Source organism: Eublepharis macularius, chromosome 1 (genome assembly GCF_028583425.1).
Source record: "Eublepharis macularius isolate TG4126 chromosome 1, MPM_Emac_v1.0, whole genome shotgun sequence".
Lineage (NCBI taxonomy): Eukaryota > Metazoa > Chordata > Lepidosauria > Squamata > Eublepharidae > Eublepharis > Eublepharis macularius.
This window is the reverse complement of record NC_072790.1, coordinates 131,789,379-131,813,874: the sequence shown is the minus strand read 5'-3', so window position 1 is coordinate 131,813,874 and position 24,496 is coordinate 131,789,379. Positions and strand designations below refer to the sequence as shown.

General features: G+C 42.2%; 1 protein-coding gene across 1 annotated transcript in view; it reads left to right on the top strand.

Moving 5' to 3' along the window:
* The window catches only part of CNKSR3 (CNKSR family member 3), an 84,216-nt gene extending 65,783 nt beyond the window's left edge, over positions 1-18,433 (top strand). The window contains exons 7-13 of the mRNA XM_054975220.1: positions 1,660-1,719; positions 6,643-6,711; positions 8,063-8,209; positions 10,166-10,290; positions 13,011-13,219; positions 14,309-14,398; positions 16,941-18,433. Coding sequence (XP_054831195.1) covers positions 1,660-1,719; positions 6,643-6,711; positions 8,063-8,209; positions 10,166-10,290; positions 13,011-13,219; positions 14,309-14,398; positions 16,941-17,239 — 999 coding nt within the window. The 3' untranslated portion in view covers positions 17,240-18,433. The remainder of the gene's footprint in view (positions 1-1,659; positions 1,720-6,642; positions 6,712-8,062; positions 8,210-10,165; positions 10,291-13,010; positions 13,220-14,308; positions 14,399-16,940) is intronic.
* Positions 18,434-24,496: the final 6,063 nt, after the last annotated feature.

The following is a 24,496-nucleotide window of genomic DNA, read 5'->3' as shown; positions in this document are numbered from 1 at the left end:
AATTAAAACATTTCAAATTAAAACCTAATAAAATTTTAAGATCTCAAATACCCCCATCCCCAAGGATGTGTGCTGTTCATATTTCATCAAAAGCCCTGGCAGACAAACAAGCCCTGCAATGCCCTCTGAAGATCTCCGTTGAGGGGTTCCCTTCATCTCTTTGGGGAACTCATTCCCCAGAGTTGGAGTTGTGATGGAAAAAGCCTGGGCTGTGGTCAGTGCCAGGCAGGCCACCCTAAGTGGGGAACAGCCAGCTAGTGGCAGTCTGAAGACCACAGCTGATGCATGGGGACATAAGGGAGGAGAGGATCGTTTGGATATGAAGAGCTTTAACAAGCATAAGCATCACCTTGAATTGAACTTGGAAGCCAATGTAGTTGTTTCAGAATGGACAAGATATGTTCCTGTTGGCTAGCCCTGACAATAATTGGGCTTCTGCATTCTGGACCAGCTGCAGTTTCCAAGTTGTCTTCAAGGGTATGTAGTTACAATAATCCAATCATGTGGTTACAAAAGTCTGACCAGATCAGCTGAGCCTAAGAAACGAGAGAGCTGGTGCACCAGATGCAGCAGATCAGAAGTACTCTTGGTGCAAGGCTGGGCCCATGAGTGCTCCCTAGCTCTTAACCACTCTGCAAAAGCCAACTCCACTCCATGCAGGAGAAATGGGTCCAGTACTTCTAGAACCTCAGTCTTCCCGACCAGCATTATCTCTGTCTTGTCTGGATTCAACTTCAGCTTGTTCTGCTTTAGCTGTCTGACTGCAGCCTCAGAGCACTGGTTCAGAGCCAAGATGGTCACATTTGGAGACTTGGATAATGAAATATAGAGCTGGGTGTCATCTGTATATTGATGGCACCCAACCACAAAAACTCTGGACTATCTCATTCAGCAGCCGTGCGTGTATTTGTTAAGGTTGTGAATTTTCAGCTGCTGTAGCATAGTGGTTAGTGGCGGGTTGTGAATCAGCACCCTGCTAGTTCAACTCCCACTACTGACATGAACTCTGCAGGTGGCTTTGGGTAAGCCACTCCTCTCAGCCCCAGCTGTATTGTGGGGATAATAATAACACTGACTTTGTTCACCACTCTGTGTGGGACACTAGTCTGTCCAGAAGGGCAGTATATAAACACACCGTTTTTATTTATTTATCATCATCATCATCATCATCATGTGAAAATAAATCCCTGTGTCCCTCCACAGGACAAATTCCACCCAGTTGATTCTGTTTATCTGGTGGAAGTTTTGTGTGTGATCAGATGCACTAAAAGGCTGTGTTTTTCAACTCTATATTCCAATTGGTGGATAAAATCACCTAATAACATCCCATTAAAACTCTATTAAAAGAAAAGGTCCTGCCCCCTGCTGGCAGTTAGCATCCTCTAAATCAATGAGCTTAGACTGGAGTAAGTCTTCTTAGGATTTCACTGTAAATTATGCAGCTCCGATATAGGAAAGAGAAAATACAGTGAGACTTCTCCCCCTCCTTCATTTAAATTGCTCTCAAGCTCCCAGTGCGGTATTGGGCTTGGTGCTGTGGTATTTATGAAAGGGAAAGTTGCTCTTTAGAAAGACTCATCTGTACACAGCCTTGCTGTAATTGTGGGTGAGTTGTAATTACAGTCATGCTTATCTTGTCTTTTCAACTATCTACCTTAGGGAATGTACATAAAATCTACATATGATGGATTGCATGTTGTTACTGGAACAACAGAAAATGTAAGTTTCTTTTTAATGGCTTCTTCAAAACAGAATTAATACATATAAAAGAAAATTCAAGGCACTAACTGGAGTGAAGGCAGATTCTAAAGTTATATTGTATATTGTATAATGCATTGTATTTATGTGAGTTTTGCAATTCTATTAGCTTGTCCTTGACTGCAGTAATTAAGAGTGTTCTTGTCTGTCTGTATCTGCCTGTTTCATATCAACCTACTAGTTCATTTTGCACCGTGCAAATAGACAGAACTGTTTCAAAACCCTACCAAGATTTCTAATGACTTGAATTACCAGAAGTATGCTGAGCAAAGAGCTTATGGATCTGTCTAGTAAATGCTGGCTGAGCAAATATGTACTCTCATAATGTGCTCTGCCCTTATAAAAGCAACAGCAGGATGTTTAGTCTAAAGATTCCATATACTTCCTGAGACAAAGGAATTTTGCAAGATAACAGAATCCAGTCCTTTACTTGCAAAGCTTTGTGATCATTGAGAAAACCAGGCATTGGATATACTGAGTGGATAGCTGTCACAAACGATCAGAAGAACTGAAGTGTCAAATGAAGCTAACCATGTTGTGGCAATATTCAAGACTGTCCTGAGGTTTCATGATTTAGAGCAGCAGTTCCCAATCTTTTCAAGTATGAGGACCCCTTTTAAACATTAGCAAAATTTTGTGGACCATCAGACAATAGTAGTTGTACTATTGATTTTGTGACAAAAATCTATTATGAATTCAGTAACACTTTTAAAATTAATTTTTATTTTATTAATCACAACAGCATCTACATACATTTAAGAAACAGTAATATATTTATATGCAAAACATATTTATTCAGTCTACAGAAGATATGTATGCTTATTTAGCATACCAAGTCATTTAATGAGGTGGCTGGTGCTGTTTTGCAGATCTTAGAGATTGAAAGTTTGGTTGAAAGGTAGACAATATAGCCCAATAACTTGACACATTATAAGACAGATTCATATGTTTGCATATAATTTGGCGTTACTGGTATAACTGCCTAGAATGATCCCTTTACTAGCACCATCAACAGTTAATATATACTCATGGGAATTCGCTTGGATACCCAAATGAGCTTTCAGTCCTTGACAGACCAATTGGTGGATGCTTATTTAGCTTCCAAAGGAGTTCACAGATAATGGACCCTTATACAAATAAAGATTAAAGTGCAGCACAAAATGTTCCTTGTGGAGAAATTCTCCGGTTGTGGCGGATCCAGGTATGATCAAGGGTTGCCTGGTAGGTCCCTACCCTAGCCTCCATGGTCTAAGCAATGGCATTTGGTTTATATATTTATTTTATTTAAAACATTTATACCGTGAGTTTCTTCCCTCATCAGGGTCATTAGGGTGGCTAACTGATAAAAAATATACATAGCACAGCATTAAAACTAAAGCTAAAGTACACATACAAAGACATGAAAACAACAATGAAAAGATACAGCAGGAAGGAAGGATCACTAAGGGAACTCCAGATGAAACTAACAAAAATCTTCAGAAGTTGAAGGAAGGGGGACCTCATCTCCAGAATAAACTGTCAGATCTCTGTGCACATAGGTTGAGCAGCAGGCCTTTTCCACAGTTGAGGTGGTTAAGTAGTTGGGCTGTGAATCAGCACACTCTGGTTCTGATCCCACTACTGCCATGAGCTCAGTAGGTGGCCTTGGGTAAGCCACTCCTCTCATTCCCAGCTTCCTAGCTGCATTGTGGGGATAATAATAACACTAACTTTGTCCACTACTTTGAGTGATCACTAATCTGTCTAGAAGAGCAGTATAAAAGAGTAGTTGTTTCTACTAATCTAGGTGGTAGAATAAATGAGAAGTCCAGTGGCACCTAACGAGTAACAATTTATTTCAGTATAAGCTCTTGAGTCAGAGATCATTTCAGATGCATGAACTGTCTGGGGGAGGGGTATCCCTCCTCTCCTGTGCTTACTGGGCTACCCTGGGGTGGTTGAGAGGGAGATGTCATGTTATGGTAAATCTCCCGAACCCTGACAGCTGCCTGATGCTGCCCTGGGACTTCTCTGGGCTGGCAGAGATGTGGGAGGGGCTCAGGAAGGCAACTGATCAGCCTCACAAGGAAACTGCTGGCTGAACAGGCTCCTTAAAGGGCTGCAGCCCATGCCTCCATGTAAGGCATGGGCAATTCTAGCTGCCATCAGAGATGGGAGCAGGTAAGCAGTAGAAGCCAATATCCCTCACCCAAGCCTTTCATAAGGAACAGTTATTCTCAAAGGTAGGTAAGCAGCCCTGGCTGAGCCAGTGCACACTTGTGGACCTCTGGTTGAGGCTAGCCTAATGTCACCTGCCTGGATGAGGGCTTGGAGCAGGTGGACCCAGTTGGGGGGGAATGGCTACACTGTGGCATGCTGGCTGGTGGATAAAGCCCAGCTGGCAGCCAGTGTGATACAGAGTAGAGCGGGGTGGGGGCATGTTTGCCATGAAGGCGAGCCTGGGGAAAGGCCCAGGAAGGGGAAGGCTGAAACCTGCCAAGGCAGATGGATTTTTAAACATTTTACAATAACTCCTCTAGGGATCTCCAGTCCACTGGTTGGGAATCTGGAGTTCACTTCATCAGATACTTCAGCATTCAAAGGGAGGCCAGAAGATCCAGCATAGATACATGGCATTATTTTATTTATTAAGACATTTGTATCGTGCTTTTCTTGTTGTAGAGCAGCAACAAGAGGCAGTTTATGTTAGTTTCATTATTTTGTAGAGTGCAGCTGAACACAAGATCTGAACAAAAGTGTAATTGATGCCATATCCAGCATTGCCAAAGTAAGATGAGCAGTGTACATAAACCTGCAAGTAAGGAGGTTTGCTCTGTAGAGATCTACTCCCATTCCCTGATGAGTCAAATTCAAAGTTGAAAATGTATTTAAATTCTGACTCAGCAGCTCCTCCCAGGAGTCTCTTTATATTGCTGATTCATCAGCAGATTAAATTGCTTATTTATTTCATTGGATCTTGTTCATCTGAGATTGCTTGACCCAAATTTCAGAGTGTTGGATCTGTGGATATTTTTCTAAGGAGAAAACAAGGCCTCTTCATTTTTGTAATGTGGAGGTCCTAAACCTTTGAATTTTCTTTATCTCTGAATATACTTGAATCTGAACATGTCAGCTTCCATTCTTAGGGAACCTACAGCCCTCCAAAGGACCTGTTGGTTGTCATGGGTCTGCATTTTTAACAACAATGTAGAAAATACCTATTTCTAGTGATTGCTCTTCCTTTGCTGTTTGACCATTACTAAATGTAAATCATAGCCGTAGTTGGCAATCGTTACAGTTATTCAAGAAGATTGGTACGTGTCTGATGCTCAGTCAAGTGACAGGATTTCCAAGTTGTTTTTAATGACTTGTAATTTCCTGCTTTTTGTGGGAATGCTGTGACCTAACCACAACTTTCCAATCTTTCTCCCCCCGCACCAATATGCTCGTGACACAAGCTTTCTAATTTTTAGAAAGAGGTGTGTGTGTGTGTGTGTGTGTGTATGAGAGAGAGAGAGAGAGAGAGAGAGAGAGAGAGAGCTTTTAAAATCCAGAACGAGATTCATTGGTCTGTGCAAAACATATTCAGATCTTTACATCCATAACTGCACAGCCCGAGGCATCTTCAACTGGGCCATTTGATGAATGGGTATTTCCATGCTGAGGAAAAGCATTGCTCATTGTGGCTGCAGACTTCCTGTTTTCCTCAGGATCTTTCCTCCCTTTCCTGAGAACCCCATTTTATGAAGATTCTACCTGTGTAGTTCTTGTTTCACAATTCTGACTCAATGTGAGGAGAATGTGTTAGACCTGTCAGCTGATGATCTATGAATGGTGTCTTCCCTAAGGAGGTTTCCAGTTTGCAGGTAGCTCAAGGGGGTTAACTTACCTTCTGTTGCTCTAGATAAGGGAACAGGGGAAATTGAGAGCTTTGTTCAGCAGAACCTTTAGTACTAACCAACTTTACTGTAGCATAAGCTTTCGAGAAACAGTTTTCTTTGTCAGATGCATCTGACGAAGAGAACTGTGTTTCTTGAAAGCTTATGCTACAGTAAAGTTGGTTAGTCTTAAAGGTGCTACTGGAATCTTTACTATTTTGCTATTACAGACTAACACGGCTAACTCCTCTGGTTCTTGTTCAGTAGAATGAGTCACATGAATCTACTTAGTATGAGCCCCACCCCCTTTTTGACAGGGGTTGCTGGTTTGTCATTGGACTGGAATATGTGTTATGGAAGCAGACGTGATTTGCACAGTGGCTGCTGTAGCGTGTTCTGTATTGGATAGATCATAGAACAAAAGTCAATATTTAGCAGTCTTTAATTACTTCTTGCTAATATGTACCCAAGTGTGTTATCCATCTATCTGCAAAATTTATGCTGTAAAGTTTTTAACACCTCTAGTTTTCAATGCACAAGTGAACAGGTGGTATGTTCCTCTGGTTTCAAAACAGGCAGATGGCTTAAATAACTATATTACACATGTCTGGTTAAATTTACAGCTTGCATTAGATGAGTGAGCAATATGAACTTCAGGGTTTGTGAATTCTTACAAAAATCAGACTGAAGCTTACTGTATTGAAATAAAATCAAATAGTATATATGTGAATAGCAGCAGAAATGCCTTAATACTAAATGTTAATACCATAAATATTAAAATAAAATATATAACCACTTAAGGATATTACTTTCCTCCTCCTCCCTCTTTAAAGGCAGGAGTTTTGCTAGTTATTTAAACAATAGCTATGCTGTCCAGCCATGATGGCTGTAACTCTCACACAGCAGACATGCTATTTATGATTATGTAGCTTTTCTGTCAAGGTGAGTGGCGTGGGGGGGATTAAAAAGAAAGCAGCATTCAGTGGAAAAACATGTAAAAAGATTGTTTCTGTTTTGTCTTCTATAGTCTCCTGCTGATAGGTCTCAGAAAATTCATGCTGGTGATGAAGTGATTCAGGTGAATCGCCAGACTGTGGTAAGTGATGGCAGCATTCGCTGGTCCTTGTTTCTCAGTTAAGCAGGTATGAGGATGCACATAGTTCGCAGGACAGACTTCTTCTCAACTGTGATTGGCTTTTAAGTAGAAAAACAAGGAATGCAACTTAAAACATTGGAAACCACTTCATATGTTCCTCACTAAGATAATTAAAGACATCAGAGTCATTTACAAAAGGTTGGTCATCTAATGTCATTTTCTTAATGAAAATGTTTTAACTGTTTGTTCATAGCAGAACTTTAGGTCCACTTTTTTAAGGCCTTAGTAAGAGAAAAATTACTACTAAAGAAGAAATGTTTATGTGGGAAATATAGCCAATCTCTTAAAACAAAATAAACACTAGTGATGGATGTTGGGGTACTGGAAGAAAGGACTCTTTTCCCCTCCCTTTATGTTGCTTCCACCCCATAACATGCTTCTTAGCTGCTTCCAGGGAGGCAGGTTTTAGAGGAGTTCAGTAGCTGTGGTAACAACGGGTCCTAACCAAACATGACACTCTGGCTTAATCCACATGTCCCGACATAGCTCTAAACTGTCGGAATGATAGCGTCTTTCTGGCATGATTTCTGACGTTATCGCGCCATGATTCAGCTCTCATGGCGTAATGACATCAGAAATTGCGCCAGGAAGACGCTATCGTTCCGACAGTTTAGCACTATGCTGGGACGTGTGGATTCAGCCTCTCACATGTATGCACAAGTGTCCTGTATGTCTGGTTAAATCTCTGTTCATTGCTGTCATTGATCAGTTAGCAGCTGAGTCACTCTTGCCTTCACAAAGTACCTCTTTCCTTTCCCTTCCCAGTGAGCAGCCATGTCCCTGTCACACCAGACTTTATTGGGCTGAGTGAGGGGAGGAAAACGGAGCAGGATGGAAGGAAAGGAAGCACAGTGTGTGGGCTGCATCTTTCCTATAGCCACCTCATAGCATGGGGTGGGGTGCAAGGAGGGGAGGACTGAGTGACAGCTGAGGATATGCTTTCTGACCCTGACAAAGGTGGTGGCACTTCACTCCCGCATAAAGCATGTAATCCTCCACCACTGTCTACCACTTGCTCTTCCCCATCACAATGCTGTGAGATAGCTGGAGAAGCAAGCTCTGTGCTGTCTCTCCTTTCTTCCTTTCACTCCTCATTCAGTCCAGGAAACCCTTGTGTGGCCTGGGCTGCTCACCAGGATGAGAGTGGCTGGGAAGGGATCAAGACAAGAGTAGTAAAACAAGGAAGATGGCTTAAGGGAGATGTTATTTCTACAGTGATGGAATATTGGGAAGGAATTGACCAACTTGTATCTGACAGTGTTCCACACATCCTTTTCTTATTTATTTGAAGGTGGGATGGCAACTGAAGAACCTTGTGAGGAAACTGAGGGAGAACCCTTCTGGAGTTACTTTACTAGTAAAGAAACGCCATACAGGATCTTTTAATTTTACTCCTGCTCCCCTTAAAAACCTAAGGTGGAAACCACCACTTGTACAGGTAACATATAGTTATACAGAGGGAGTTCTTTTAGCATTGCACTAATTATATTTCTTTCTGCCTTGGATGGGGTAGTCTTTCTGACCTTGGAAGGCCTGGTACCAGATTGTTCAAAGTATGTTTCCCCCTCCTCTCATTTTAAAATGGCCCAGTAAATATTTCATGACTTATAAAATGTGTCTGAGCTGCCTGAACATACAACATGAGCCACATAGTGGACATCACTTTAACTAACAGGTAATTTTGCATCAGCAACATATTTGTACGATATTTGTTGCAGCAGTTACAAAGCAACATCAAAAGGTACAAATGCTTAGAGACAATTTGTAACATCCTTTTTATAAAATAATCTTCTCTTTTAATATATCAAAACAATGAGAGGGAACAAAAGAATGTTTTTCTTTAATCCCTTAAGTGTCCTGTTGATCACTACAGATACCTTAAAGTGAGGCCATTTGGGGCTGAATTGCTGTTGATCTGGTGGACTGATGAATTCTGGAAGTAAACAGTAAATACTTCCTGGGTTGGAAAACTAACAATAAGAGATTATGTTTGTGAACAGAGCAGCATTATCTAGGGTGGTGTTTGCAGTGTAGCTGAATCAGAGACTGAGACTTTTGCTTTGCTTGCCAACTTTTAGCACCAGCAGAAAGGGATATTGCAAAATGCAGAGGGTGTAGGGGGAAGAAATGAGGATCATTTCAAGCTGGAGCAAGTAATGGCAAGGAAGTCAATAGTTTAACACCAACTAATTAATTACATATAACTGCTTCTGTATGTATAAAATATATATTCTTCGGCTGTTACATGGCAACTAGATGCAAACAGGTGTTGGTGTAGTTGTTTTTTTGCACGATGAATATTTGATTAGGCAGTAATGCCTGGATTCTTGTTAGCAGGAAGTAATTATAGAATAACAATATGGTTACAGCTAGACGAGGTGATGCAAATACATGATCTGCCAAAGTGCCTGTGTGGGTGTCCAGAGAAGCCACTCCATTTTTAAAAAATCAGTGGCTACTGGGCTATGGATGAGCCCCAAACACAGTGTGTTGGATCTTGCCTAAAACTTACATAGATGGAAGGGCTTCTTTCTGTGGAAGCAGAGCTTCCCCTCTTGCCCCCCCTGCTGCAGTCCCAAGTGTCCCCTGTTTCTGGGAGCTAGGGTGGTAGCTCAATGGGATAACATCTGCTTTGCATGCAGAAGGTGTCAGGTTCAATCTCCAGCATTTTCAGAAGGATCAAGTAGCAGGTAATGTGAAAGACCTCTGTCTAAGAAGCCGGAGAGCTGCTGCCAGTCAGAATAGGCAGTATTGACCTTGATAAGACCAATGGTCTCATTTAGTGTAAAGCAGCTTCATGTGTTCTTGTGAACCCCCAGATATAGCTTGGGGGAGGGGGAAGTTGGAGATTTGCTGCGGGATGGGAGATACAGTGAAAATCCAGCCCCCCTCCCCCCAGAAATATTAGGTATGGTACAACCCAGTATCTGATTGCTCTTGTATAATTCTAAGCCAGTGAGAGATTGGGTTGCAGAATGGTGCCTAACAACAGTATGGATGTCTCTTTTCTGTAGTCTAATTCCATACACGGAGGAAAAAAATTGTGCAGTCAGATTTGCCCAGATGGTTAGAATGTGCTCCCGTAAGCTCTCCTGCAGTGTGGGGTCACTGCAGAACTGCAGAAAATAATGTGCTCAACTGCTACTGTACTTCTGCTTGGTCTGAAGGTTGTGCCCAAACCCAAATGCAAGTATGGGACAATCAGGAAGTAAAGGTGAACTCAGCCTATTGATTTTCAAACTCTACAGCTAATGTATAATAAAATCCAGGAGATATAATGAATAATAAAATATAAATAATCCTGCCCAGGTGGTCAGACATGAGATGGAGAATGTTGTGTTCATGTAGAAGCTAGGTGATTGCTAAGATAATGTTATACTTCCTTTGCTTGCAGAACAGCCCTCCGCCAACTACCACCCAGTCGCCTGAAAGCACCATGGAGGCTTCCTTGAAGAAGGAGAAGCCAGCCATTTTGGACCTTTACATACCTCCTCCACCAGCTGTTCCATATGCTCCTCGGTATGCCAGTAGTTTGCATCACTCTGTACAAATAAGCCTGGGATTGCAGAGATTTTCTTTATGCAAAGGAATTGTCTGATTCGATTAAACATTTATAATACTACTGCTTGTTGAGAAAAGTAGTTGTGTGTGTGTGGTGACCATAGGCGGGGCATGGTCATAGTAGCAGCAATTTAAATTCTTTCGGTTTTTATTTGTTTAGACCTTGCTCTTAAACTGCTGATAATGCAGTTATACTCTCATGTGGGTGCAAGTCTGCTCAACATGTTAAAAGGCAGGTAGGGGAGGTCAGAGTAGAATTTTGAGGCAATTCGTTGCATGTTCTGGAAATGATGGCTGAAAAGACCTTGTCTTGTGTCCCTGTCCCTCCCCTTCCTGCCCCCAGTTTTTTGCAATTATTGTGTCTATACAGTCCAGGACCTTAGAAGAAGTCTTCAACTAGGATAGATAATAAGTAACAAGCCCCATGGGATCCTCACTCATTTTCCTATCATCAGTATAGCAGATCTTCAATACTGCCCCATCTGTGGATATTTAAATCCTGAGATTGCAGCTATGAACAAACAAGACAGATCTTTCTGCTTGAGAAAATCTGAAATCTTAAAAAACACACACACACATGGGAAGTAAAGCCTCCCAAATGATAGAAGCAGCTTTAAAAAACAAATGCCCTAAGTTGCTGTTGCTTGGAAATCACAAATGTATTGCCAGCCTCCAGGCTTGGGTGTCTGGGTTTCCGTCAGTAAAAGGCAGGGGGAGGGAGCAGGGCCCTTTCCCAGGGTTGCTCTGACCTTTGAGAGAGGACTCTTCAGAGTCAGGCTAGGCAGCAACCACGGGGTGGTTGACACCACCTGACTTGCATAACTGTCCCATGCCTAGTAGTTTCCTACTGTTCCTCAGGTTTGAATCCCCACTCTGCCATGTAAGCTCTCTGTGTAACTTTGGGCCAGTCACACACTCATGGTGTAAAGTACTCCACAGGATTCTTGTGAGGATAAAATGGAAGAGAGCAGAATGATAAAAGGGCTCTGGGGCCCCATTATGGAGAAAGTTGGAATATAAATGAAGTTAAATAATAATTGTAGCTGAGAATGGATTAAAGGTAGGCTGGTGGATGGATGGTAAGGACAGGGCTGGCGCGCCCATGGAGGCCAGGTAGGCGGTGGCCTCGGGCGCGCGGGCACTGGAGGGGCGCTGGAGGGGGTGTTGCGGGCGGAGGCGCGCGCAGCAAAGCTGGCATGACTGGGCTGCAGCTACTGCTGCAGCCAGCCAGCCAGCCCCTTGCTGCCGCCACCGCCGCCACACACCCTAGCTGGGCGCAGCCTCTGTGCGCCGCTCAAGCCCCGCTGCCGCCGCCACCGCCACACACTCTAGCTGGGTGCAGCCTCCGTGCACCGCCCCAGCAGCGGCTCGCTGCTTCTGCGCCCGGCTGGGGCACGTGGCGGTGACGGTGGCGGCGGCGGTGGAAGCACGGGGCTGGCTGGCTGCAGCAGCAGTTCCTGAACTACAATGCCAAGACCACGGCAATACAGCCCGGAAAACCCACAACAACCAGATAGATAAGGTTGGCTGGTGAATGGGAAGGGGAGAGAGAGAAGCAGGAAAGAAGAGACTATGAGGGCTTTCAGGGAAGAGAAAGAGGAAACATTGGGGAGGGGAAAATGAGATGTCCCTACAAGTTCTTGTCAATATATCTAATTTGCAACAGGGTCTCAGTTGTTTATATGTAAATATATATGGATTTAGGCCACGTAGATATTAGTTTGCAGAAAAATGCTAAAAGAGAAGAAAGATGGGCATTAAATAGAGGAGTGTTGTCAGTACAAGCACCCTGAACTGGAAGTAGGAGCAGAAGCTACCTTCACCACATGAGACAGATAGGTGGAGGCAGCAGTGGTAGCCCTGCATTTAAGTTGAGAAGGGGGAGAGTGAGAGTTGCTGCTTTGACAGTTACTCCCTACAGAGTGCTGAGGAGGGGGGCCAGTATCAGATCATGTATGGGTAGAGCAACAGGGAGGGGTATGAGGAGGCAGGAGAATGGGCAGAGCAGTGGGGAGGGGGATGGACGGAAAGCTACTGCAGAGTGAGGAGGGTGGGTGGGCAAAATGGCGAGGAGGAGTCTGAAAGGCAGAGTGGGGGAGGGGTGTACAAAATTTCCCTTTCACAAGTTTCTCACAGGTCCCACCCCCCCCTTCCCAGTTATGTACCACAGTAACCCCAATCTGGTGCCAAGAAGCTGGATTTAAAAGGGTATATACATTATGCAAAGGGAACAGAAGTGCAGAATTGTCTTCCGTTATTAATTTAGAGCTAGTTAGTATTGCATGGTTGATTGGATTGTTGCTAATTATAGGGAAGAGAAAAGGTGCAACATAAGGCATGAGAGTACTCAAATCATTGACATCTGACTCAGCCACCCCCTTGGGCATCTGTGGTTACACCTATATTGAAAAAACATGTTGTTGCAGCCATAATGGCTAGAATATTCCTTTAAAGGAGAGTTGGTTCCCAGCTGACTTCTATAACTAGTACAACGTTTTGTGCTTTTTTCTGTATTTGTATGCTGAATAATGCCTTTCCCCTTTACACTTTTTTATTTTCTGCTTCACTTCTGTGGAAGCTGAAAAGTGCCAGGCCCTGAGATTCTGTAAGGATTCTGGTAATGAAGCATTTCAGTACCTTTATACTTGCATTGCTAATCTGATCAAATGTCCTTCCAGGGATGAGAAGGGAAGCTTTGTTTATGGTGGAGGCAATAAACCAAAGCTGCCGCTACCTGGTTCCAGAGGCACAGAATCTCCTAATTCTTTCCTGGATCAGGAATGCAGGAGACGAAGGTTTACCCTTACGGATTCTGATCCGTTGACTCGCTATCCCATAGAAGCAAATATTCTGCCAGCAAAGATGCGGGAAAAAACTCCATCTTATGGTGAGTAAATCCATGCTGCTGCTTCTGTTCCTCAAAGCTTTAACACTCTTCCTTTAAAAAAGTTGAATTTGGCAGACTAAGAAATGAAGTTTGAAACCACTTATTAGAATTTGTCAAAGTGAAAGCTTGGATCATCACTTTTTAATGATTTGTAGTTTTTTTTTTAAAAAAAAGAACAAAAACGGTTGAGTTTAGATGTCAGGCTGTACATGATGAAACAGCTAATGAAAACCACTAAAAATAAAAAGTTGTCTGTATGATTTGTAACGCTCATTCGAATGTAAGTTGAGAATTAGTGTAGTTCATGTGTCTGTATTCTCTTTCACACAGTACTAGAACTACTTGAGTTTAATCCTTGAAATTTAGTGCAGTTTAGGACCCTTCCAAACTACGCAATTAATTTATGGGGTTTTCTACCACAAGATATACTGTAGTCTAAAGGCACCTTAAATCCTAACAAAATCACATTTAAACATAAGCACATTTCTTTTGCTATATCTGATGAAGTGGGCTTTAACCAACGAAAGCTGATGCTGGAAAAAAAATTGATTAATATTTAAGGTATCACCACTGTTTGCTGCTGCTGCAGCCCATCAACATGGCTGCCCCTGTAGAATTATACTATAAGATACGTTAATGGTTTTTAAACAAAAAAATGAGACAAATTCATGAAGGACATGACAAATTCATGTCCATCAACAATTATTAGTCATGATAACTAACTGGAATGTCCATGTTCAGAGACAGTATACATCTTAATACCAGGTCCTGAGGAGAAACATAAATGCCTTCCCCTTCATACCTTGCTTTTGAGCATATGGAGGCATTTGCGTTGGGTAGCGTTGGGAAGTCTGGACTAGGCAGATCCTTGTTTTGATCCAGCAAAGCAGCTTTTCTTCTGCAGTCTACTCTTGCTTTCCACTATAGAAAGCAGGGCATCTTGGAATAATTGGCTGCTTTCTACTTTAATGGTTTGTATTAACTTCTCTTCTAATTCTACTGTTGAGAAGCTGAGGTAATAAACAATCACTCAGTGTTAAACCCTCAGTAGCAGCACTGCAATCTTGGATACTTTTCTGTTTGCTTCAGGAAAGCCACGCCCACTGTCTATGCCTGCTGATGGAAACTGGCTGGGAGTTGTAGAACCTTTCTCTAAACCCCGAGCAATGGGGAGAAAAGGTAAGACATGGAAGCATGCAGTGTCTTAAGAACAACACACTTCTTGTTGAGGATTCCTGATCATTTTGAGGGAGCCAAACTGAGTCCCTGGCTGCAACGAGAGATCTGCCTTTGTCGAGGGTGTTGAATGTCCACTATGAATATGAGAGGTGTTGATATTTTATTTTCATAATTCAAGATGGTATATTAACTTCCTTGGAGGTCTCCAATGCAGGCACTGATCAGACCCAGGCCTGCTTCAGCAATGTGGTTGTGTCATATAGTCTTAGACTATACTTGGATGTGTGAAAAGCAGAGATCTGGATTCTGGTTGTTGAAACATACACCTTTGGCATCTCATTTGTGTAAATGGGCAACGGGGTGTATGTGTCTGTCTGTAGTCAATTTGCTAACTAATATTTCCACAGTGTCTAAAGAAGGGAACTCTGACTTTCGAAAGCTTACACTCTGAAAATCTTGTTGGTTTCTCAGGTGCCACTGGACTCGTATCTTACTGTTCTACTGCAGACCAGCATGGCTACTCACCTAAGCTAATATTTCTGCAAGGATCAGATGGGTTGGCTCATACTTGGATGACTTGCTAAAAGTATTCTGAGCAGCAGTGTGCATTGTTCTTGTTACTAATTTGACATTCCCTAGTTGGGCTCATAGTGGGTAGAGAGCTTGGACACCAGATTGGTCTTAAGTGTGTTATGGATAGTTCATACCGATCTTTGTTCAGGATTGAAAAATGATTCCAGGCCAAAGACTGCTTACCAAAACCTAAAGTACAGTTCTGAGACACTGCTGTATTTTTCTTCAATTTACTACTGAACCACATTTAAAACTATTACATGGCTGTCTTCTGTTCAAGGCCATAAATATATTAGGAGCTTGGTTTTACTTTATGCATGAGCTGAGTGGAAACTTTGGGATGCTTGCTTGAAACGTAATCTTATCTGCGGGGCAACTTGATCGAGATGCTGCTGCAACACAGAAACTCATACTTGCTACCTGTCCTTAAGCACATGAGAGAATGTCTGTCTGTGCAAAAATCTATGAATACCTTCCAGAGTACTGCAGATAGATGTGGTTCTGAACCAGACATTTGTATTACATAGTGCTTGCCATGGTAGACAAATGATTAAGACACACTGCTCTTTTGCAACACCACAGCCAATGCTGCCTTGAAATGGATATGAATTTTATAGCCCTTGTGAAACACTAACTAAACAGTCCCCTCCCATGCACACTGATTCTTATTCATTTGCTGGATACCTCCAGCTGTCTCATATCCAGTAATAGAGTAGCAGTCATCATAATCTGTATTGCGTTAGAAGCCATGGAAAACATCAACATGGCACAAGAGTCCATCATAAGGGGGTGGAAGATGATGGCTGGTTTGAGCTGTTAGTCATCATGACTTCTGATGCCAGGTCCAAGGGGCCTAGCACTACAGTAAGTTTGCACTATCTAATAACTAACACACATTGTGGTAATTCAAAACAAATTAGACTTAAAACACTTAACACCCCGGTGGCTGCTCTTCTAGAGAAAACAATTTTGAGGAGAAATGGTGAAGAATAGTGCTTAATCTTTGCCTGGTACCTCTCTGCTGCAAACCTCCCTGCAAAAACTTTTCCTCCTAGGATTTCAGATATGTGTTTGTGAGGGTGACCATATCTACAACTCCACAAGAGGAGGAAGCCTGTGGAAGGAAAGTTAAGCATCCTCTTCATGTAGCAACTATTAGCTTACACAGCTTTAAAGGGGATTGTAAAAATTCATGGAGCCAGCTTGGAGCAGTGGTCAAAGTGCTGGGTTTGTATCTTGGAGTCTCCAGGCCAGATTCCTAGTCTGATGTGATGCTTGCTTGGTGATCTTGGGCCAGTCACACTCTTTCAGCCTAACCAACCTCACAGAGTTGTTGTGAGGATAAAATAAAGGAGGAAGAGACCAATTAATGGTGCTCCAAGCTCCTTGAAAGATGTGGGGGAGGGGGACAAAAATGTACTTACTGAATATATAGGCCCATCAGTGGCTATTAGCTATGATGACTAAATGCACGTAACTCTGAATTGATGGGGGTGGGGTTTGAACAACAAACGGAAGGGCTTGTGTCCTGCTTGTGGGCTTTCTAGGAGCATCTGGTTAACCACTGTAGGGGAGAGGATGTTGGTTGGCTTAGGTACATCATTAGTCTAGTTCAGTAGAGTTATGCCTCTGTTATCTGTGTCCTGATTCCCCTCCCCAAGCAGTTTTTCCTCCCTGGGAAGGGCCTTAATTAATTTTAATGCAAGTGTTTGTATGTAACACACAGTTCAGCCATGAAGGCAGAGAGTACCCATCTTCTGTAGCAAAAGCAGAGGGTAAAATGAGGCTGTAAATTTATAGCAAGAATACAGAAATAGCTGAGGGCCACTTTAGCGTTACCACCCTGTGGAAAAGCAAAGGTAAGCACTTGTGCTGAGGCTATATAGGAGGAGTCTGTTGTCTTTAGAAGCTGTTCAATGTGTCCTGTTTCAGCCTCCATGGGAGTTTGATGGATGTTGTTCTATTATAGGTGAAAATGTCCTGTGTCGGTATTTCAGCAATGAAAGGATCCCTCCCATTATTGAGGAATGTCCCCCATCCCAGCATCAGTTCTCCAGGCCTGTGGCAGAAAGGCAACTAGTGAGGGGTGCAGACTACATCAGGGGAAGCAGATACTTTGTCAACGCGGATCTTCATAACAGCGCAACAATCCCTTTCCAGGAGGAGGGGGCCAAAAAGCCACCTGTGACCTCCTCCACAAAATCTTCCTCCACAGAACCTTCACTGCTGGTCAGCTGGATCACAAGACTGAAGCTATTAACTCACTGACTTGCTGAATGGATTATAAATTATAATTTCTAGAATAAAGTGCCTTTTCCACCTGTCCCTACTCAGGCAAACAGCAAAGCTATTTAGTGGTTTATAAGTTTTTATTTTTAATTCTCCCCTGGATAATTCCCCTCTCCTAAGATTGCTGTCTCAAATTGACTGCGGTTGGAGAGAGATCATAAGATGTCCCCTTTCCTTCCTATCCAAGAAGAGAGGGGCACTTGGTCAGTCTTTTGGAGGAACTGATGAGACTCACGTGATCTTGGAGGTTGCTGCTGACCTGAAATCTGCACGCCCTCCGCAGTGCAAAGCAGTCTCTGCATTGCGATGAAGCCTGGTAGCACTTCATTTGCTACGCTGCTGTGCAACCTACAGCATCTGCAGACTGTATAGTACTCAGCAGAAAATGAAATCCCAAGCTGCTCTCCTGACCAAAAAGGGGGAAATACGAGAGACTCCCCCTCCCTCCTTTGAACAACATTGTGGCTGCGGACAACTAAAATCCATAAGGAGTAAAAGGCCGTTTCTTCTTTTTGTTCTGATAAATCAGAAAAGGGAATCTATCTTGGTTGATGCCCTAGTTATTAAAATCTCAGTACAGGTCAAAACTGTTCCCTGAATTGCTGCAGCGTACAAGCAGTTAAGACATGGATTGCTACGACATGCCAAGGAAATGTGTCTCTAGGGATGATGGTAAAAAAAAAAATCTTGTATTTTTTGTCTTTTATAATATTAAGACTGAATAGCTGTTAACCAAAGTATTCTTCTGAAAACAAAACCCTTCAGGTTCCTGGAGCAACCACAGTAATTTAAGGTTTAATTGGTTTGATGTTGTTTGTGCTCTAAAGATACTTTGCTCTTTTAAAAGTATTGCTGGAAAACGTGTTTGGTCTCTGTTAATTTAGTAGCATTGCATGGGAGGTGGGGTGGTTTGTGGAGGAAGGAGCTTGCAAGTGTTATGATGCTGAAAAATTGTTGTTTTTTAAAAAACAGATGTATAGAAGAGTTTGTTGGAAATCCACAAAGCACATTGTGTTTCAACATAATTTAAAAGTGTTAAATAGAGCTGTATATATTTTTTTACTTTTAACTCTAGGAAATTTGTACATTCCTCTATGCAGTAGTGTGTGCTAATTAGCCATTGCAAAAAGTTACTGTTTCATATTAAATTAACAGCCAAATATGTCACCTGAATGGTCTCAATTTGGTTAATGGGCTTTAATGAATTACCTCCACTAAAGAAAGGAGTTCAGCAGATTTTATATTACTTTCTAACGTTATCATTTTGACCTCAGCAAGCAGCACTGAACAATTTATAATAAGGTTGGGATGACTTGAGTTTGTTTTTTTTGTATGGTTGTTTTTAGTTTGAAAGGTCATTTAATTATATAGGAAACACCAGGGCTTTTTTTCTGGGAAAAGAGGTGCTGGAACTCAGTGGGTTGCCCTTGGAGAAAATGGTCACATGGCTGGTGGCCCCGCCCCCCAATCTCCAGACAGAGGGGAGTTTAGATTGCCCTCCATGCCGCTGGAGTGGCGCGGAGGGCAATCTAAACTCCCCTCTGTCTGGAGATTGGGGGGCGGGGCCACCAGCCATGTGACCATTTTCAAGAGGTTCTGGAACTCCGTTCCACTGCATTCCAGCTGAAAAAAAGACCTGGGAAACGCATACAACTTTATTCAGCTCTCTGGATTTGCACTAATTTTTCCCATTAAGATTAATATGGGTATAAACCAGTTTGATGCAGTCTTCACAGACAAGAGCCAATGATCATATAGCATTCAATCTTTTTTCTCTCTCAAACCAAACACATTTGGCACCAGCTGGGTTAATGTCATTAATACTGATACAACCCATCTGCATCCTGATGTTTTCTCATAGTATCTAAAATGTTGGTTTCCATTTAAAAGGTGGGAGGATATTGTCAGGCCTTCTCATCTTAAGTTGCATGATAGAGAATGTAAAAGGTGCATCGTGCATCTAAGCCAAGTCCTTCAGAGTACAGCCCTAAGCAGACTTGCATCCTTCTGTGCCCATGAAACTGGTGTTCTTCGAAGAGTGCATCTCTGTTTACGATTGCACTGTCAATCTCTTGAATGATAGGGGAAGATGCTGCGCTAACTAAGGAATCTCAGTTCTTGGGTAATAAAGGACATATAGCTTGCTTTGAAGTTCTTGTATTTCTCTACATGCTTAAGCAGTAATTGCCTAGTTTTTTAAAAACTTGCTTTGCGTTGTTTGTTAGCTCAGCTGGAAAACACCATGATAAATGTCTGATTGCTTTTTACGTGAGGAGTGGTATTGTTGCTGCCTTGGTGGCTAAAGCCTAAAGTATAAGACTGAGCTCCTGGTTCAAATCTTCAGCTCATGTTTGCAATACAATTTTATCCTACCCTTCTTAAGAAGATCAGGCCTCTTCATCTTTCCCTCACAATAAGCCTGTGAGCTAGATGAGGCTGAAAGGTTGCACCTGAGAAAATAAGATTTATGACTGACTGGAAAGCCCTGGGTTCAAATCCCTTCTGAAAGTTCAGCATGGTAGCTGTTACACCACACTAGCACTCAGCCTTGCCTCCCCCTTTCCCCAATAGGAGGATACTAGTGAATGTAGCTAGTAAGGCCAAAAGAGCTGGGAGAGGCTCCAGACCTGATCTTGGAATGTTTTAGATGAAGGTCTCTAAGAGGCCATGCCTCATGCTTCTGAAAGTTCAGAGAAGTTGCCAAGGGCTATGCAACTTTTTCCTGAAAACCCATCTCTCTCTCTCTCTCTCTCTCTCTCTCTCTCTCTCTCTCTCTCTCCCTCTCTCCCCCCCCCCCGATCACATGCCTTGATAGGTCAAGAAAGCACAGACTTAAAACAGTTGCTTGCATACACACACACAGAAACAGTACAAAACAGAAACTTTCATTGACAGCCGCATGTACTGATTTATTTAAATTTCTGCAGGCATTTCGCTCTCCCAAGGTCCTTGGAAAAACAGCTAACACCTAGCAAAAGAGGAAGATTCAGATCCAATAGCACCTTAAAGACCCAACGAGGTTTCCAAGGTATGAGCTTTCGAGACTCAGAGCTCCCAATACCCTGCAAATCTAGTTGGCCCTTAAGGTGCTACTGGATCCAAATCTTGCACTTCTACTACAGACTAACACGACTACCCACCTGAAACATCTAGCAAAAGTGCAAGTTAATCCTCAGCAAGCATAGCTCTGCAAAACCCTTTCAAGCTTGTAATTAGATTAGAATAAGTAAATTAAATATTTTCTGTCTTAAATTCAGCATTTTGTCCTGATCCTTTTGACATCACTGAATGAATTCAGGAAAGTCTTTATAGCTCTACAAGGCTACCCACTGTGTATTGTGTAGCAGGTATGCAATCCTTGAAGGTTACTTGCATTATGCCTCAGACTTGCATACGCATAACATAAAAGCTGCTTCTGGTTTTGTCCTATGCTACTGGTGTGTGAAAGAGAATTAAGTACCCGTGGCCTGGGATAGTGGCAATGGGGTGGGAAAGAGCCATGTGATATTGGAAGAAGTTCGTGTATTATTGTGCGTGTTCAATTCCTTCCCCTCCCCAGGAGCCCACAGTTTTATTGCAAAATAGATACTCTGTTGCTGAGCATGAGCTGTAGAAGCCACATGATCTCTGCAGCTGGTGATGAAAGATAGAGCAGAGGAAAGTCACCCCCCTCCCCGTGGCCAGTCACGTTAGTGTTTCAGGCTGGGCTGTTTGATTGTACATCCTCAGGACGTTCTGATTTCCTGTAAAACTCAGGTTTTTTTCCTGACGCATTTTAAGTGTATTCTAAATACTAGCTTACTGTTTGTTTTAGTTTTCTGTTAATTCAAATGAATATATCACACATCATACTGAATGTGTGATACAAGTTGCAGAAATACCCTATCATTAATGACTACCCCACTAGAATACTTACTACAGTATTAACTAAATATGTTTTAGAAATGGTTTTCTGTCCACTATATTCTGTTCTTTTTTTTTTTCTTCTGTCCTGGTTAATCAGATTTTTTAAAAAAGAAAAACTTGAGCGCTGTGCATATAGAAAGGTTTCTGCTGTCTTTAACACAGTATTTGAAAGTGTAAATTTCTGCAGATCACACATCCAGAAATTGTTGAAGGCATCAAAAAGGATTTAGGTGGGTAATATTTAAAAGAAGGTGAGTAATATTTAAATACATTTCAAAATGCATAGTGAAAAATATAGTCAAAAGCAGAAGCATGAAATTATAAAGTTTGTCAACCCCCAGATAAAATCAGCAGAAGGAGCAACTGAAACCAAACAACACTACCAACTGAAAACTAAAACCTGAACGCAGCAGTACCAATACCCCCTTCCAAATGTTGCAGTAAGACCTATCCAGAAGCCTGTTATTAAAACATCAAAATTGGATTCAGCCTCTTTTAGAGGCTTTCAGGGATACAAGTACCTTTTTCCTCCAAAAGGCCAAACGGTGGGGGGGGGGGGGGGGCTGGAGAAGGGAATGACAGAGCCTGGGGCCTTAGCAGAGAGGGTTTTCCTCTTATGTGCCACTGCCTGCCAACCTCACCTTGCACTAGGCACACAGAAATGGGCAGCACCTGTGGATTTAAAAAATATTTACCAAGGTCCCAAGTTCAATATCTTTGACATCTGTTTTCATGGCTCAAATGGCTGGGTTGTCAAATCATTCAGCAAAGTCTCCAGGAAGAAAACTTCATACTCACTGCCTTGCTGCCAATTCTGCATGATGCAGGACTGTTGAGGTATGCTGGGTGTAGAATTTATGTTTCTTGTCCTTATGACTGATGTGCTATGCTTGGAAGTACATTGCTAATATATACTGAGTCTCAGATCCCAACAGAATGGTTGGATAAAGCTTCCAGCGGCTGAAGATGGGGCTTCAGTGACTTGTGTACCTTCTTGCCATTCCCCATGACAAGCAGATCCAGAATGAAAGAACTATGTGAATTCACCAATTTTCACAATGTGTGCAGGTTTTCTGATTTGGCTTTGGTGAAGGATTTGGAGAACTTGTGTACAGAATACTGGCTACCATTAGCACCAAGTAAAGGTGCATTAAAAATTTCTTTGAAGATAAAATTGCTGGCAGTTCTTGGGCTGCAGAATTTGGTTTAGAGTTCCTAGAATTAAAGTGAGCGGGGGGGGGGGGGGAGTTCCAAATATGTGGACAAGTTATTTGTGGAGCTTTTCTCATTTTTTATGCTTGGCCATATCTAGTACATTTAAATGTGGCTGCATTAGTTCTGAGGAAAAGGCTTTCCAAGCGATAATTTAGCTTGGCTGCACAATCATCTCTTCTTATTCCTTCTCCTGGGGAGATTGTTTTCATGCCAAACTTTGGAGGAGTAAATGATCACAAGTGTGTGTAAATTTCCCTTGGACTCCTTTTGTCCCCATTGCTACTATAGTAAATAGTATTGGAAGAAGCAAGTTTTTTCTCATCCTTTGAAGACAAAAGGCTTGTCTATTTTACCTTTGGATCAAGCTTCATCTGAAATGAAATACGTAAAAGAGTATTTTCCTTCAGTAATATACCAAGGTGATGTGGAGAAACCAGACATGACATTATATACAATCTGATCCTATGCATGGATATTCAGAATTGTGTTTCACTGCATTCAGTAAGGATTACTTCTAAACAAGAGTACATTGAATCCTGCCTTATTTGGATGCCTGAGAAAGACTGTTATCAAAAACCCTGTCTTTCAAAGGTCAATGTTGATAGACAGGTATATCTGGGGCAATGTGGTCTAGAGGCTTCTCTAAATCTTTGCAAAGCAATTGCTACAGTAGAAGGCACTGACTTTTTAAAGGCAATGAAAAGCAATTTAAGGAAGGAAGATTTTTCCTGTACTAATCTAACCACCACCAGCAGTTTATGTAAGCATATTCTTCAGAGTCAAGGAAACAAATTAGCATTCTGTTTCCTCTTTTCAACTAAAATTTAAAAGCTGTGCATTTCTGCAGGTTGGTGTAGGGAAACACCAAGCCTAAACATGGACAAGCCAGGAAACAGATGGCAGAAATGGAAAGCGTGACTCTTAAGAGAAGGAAACGTAACACTTTCCTCCACCGTGGGCATCTCTCCCACCTCCCAGAAGCCAAACCATTAAATAATGGTATAGAAGGACGACACCTGCTTGTGCTGTTTGTTTCTGAAGCCCATGGAGTTCATGCTGAAACCTACTGAGAATCTGCCCCCTGATTAAATACCTGTGCATGTTTCTTTAAAGCATGTAGCTTCTGTGTCTTTTACTTCATTCATTATTCATCTTTAAGCGCCTCTATTTCCAGTCTGTCTGGTTAGGGAACACTGTTTTTAACAAATCCAGCTTTATATGTGATGGATTAACATTTGTCAATGGAAGTGGGTCCAAATTGTCAGCCAAATTTCACCCAACTTCTGGAATGGGACATTATTCTGATGCTTTGTGCCAACTTCAGCTGTATAGCTCCCCAAATTGGGTTTGGGGGAGCTCCAGAATTCTTTAGAACTTTGTCAGTGGTTCTTCAGTTAGAAAACTTGTAACAGAAAGCAAACTTGGCAATAAGGTATTTTGACCATGGTTATTGATAATCTCTAACAAATTACAGCCCTGTGGCATGTTGGTACATCCTAGGATGCAACTCTTTTCATTTGGTATGATGCTAAGAATTCATGGTACTTCTTAGAATGTGCCTAGAGTCCTTAGCAGCACAAGCCTTGTCCATCTGACACAGGCATGCAGTGACCATGCCTAAGATAGTTGTATTGCTGTGGTAGCCACACCTCCAGTTTCATTCATTTACCATAGCATTGGTATATAGCCCACAAGTATCTGTGCTCAGGCATTGTGCATGACTTCCAACTGCACCTGCTGAGCATACATACTGTACTGATTCTGTTGTAAAATGCATGAGGGGGGTCTTCTGCAACAACCCTGCACCTTCCCCTCCCGAGTGCCTTCATTGTACACATTTGTATGGGGCAATGCTGGGCATTCTTGCCAAATGTTCATGGACAGAAAAGTCAATATGGAAAGAATTCTCTGATAGTAGAAACTTTGGAGACCACCTCCATAAGTTCAGCTTACAATTAATGTTGCTTTTGTTCTGTCTCTGCTCTTTTATGAGAGCAACAGCTGTTAAGAAAAACTGGTTGTAATCCTAAAGTCTCTAAAGGAAGAGTACATATCCTGCTAGAGTTTCATAACATCAACTCAAGGGACCAGTAGATCAGTTGTCTATCAGGTGGA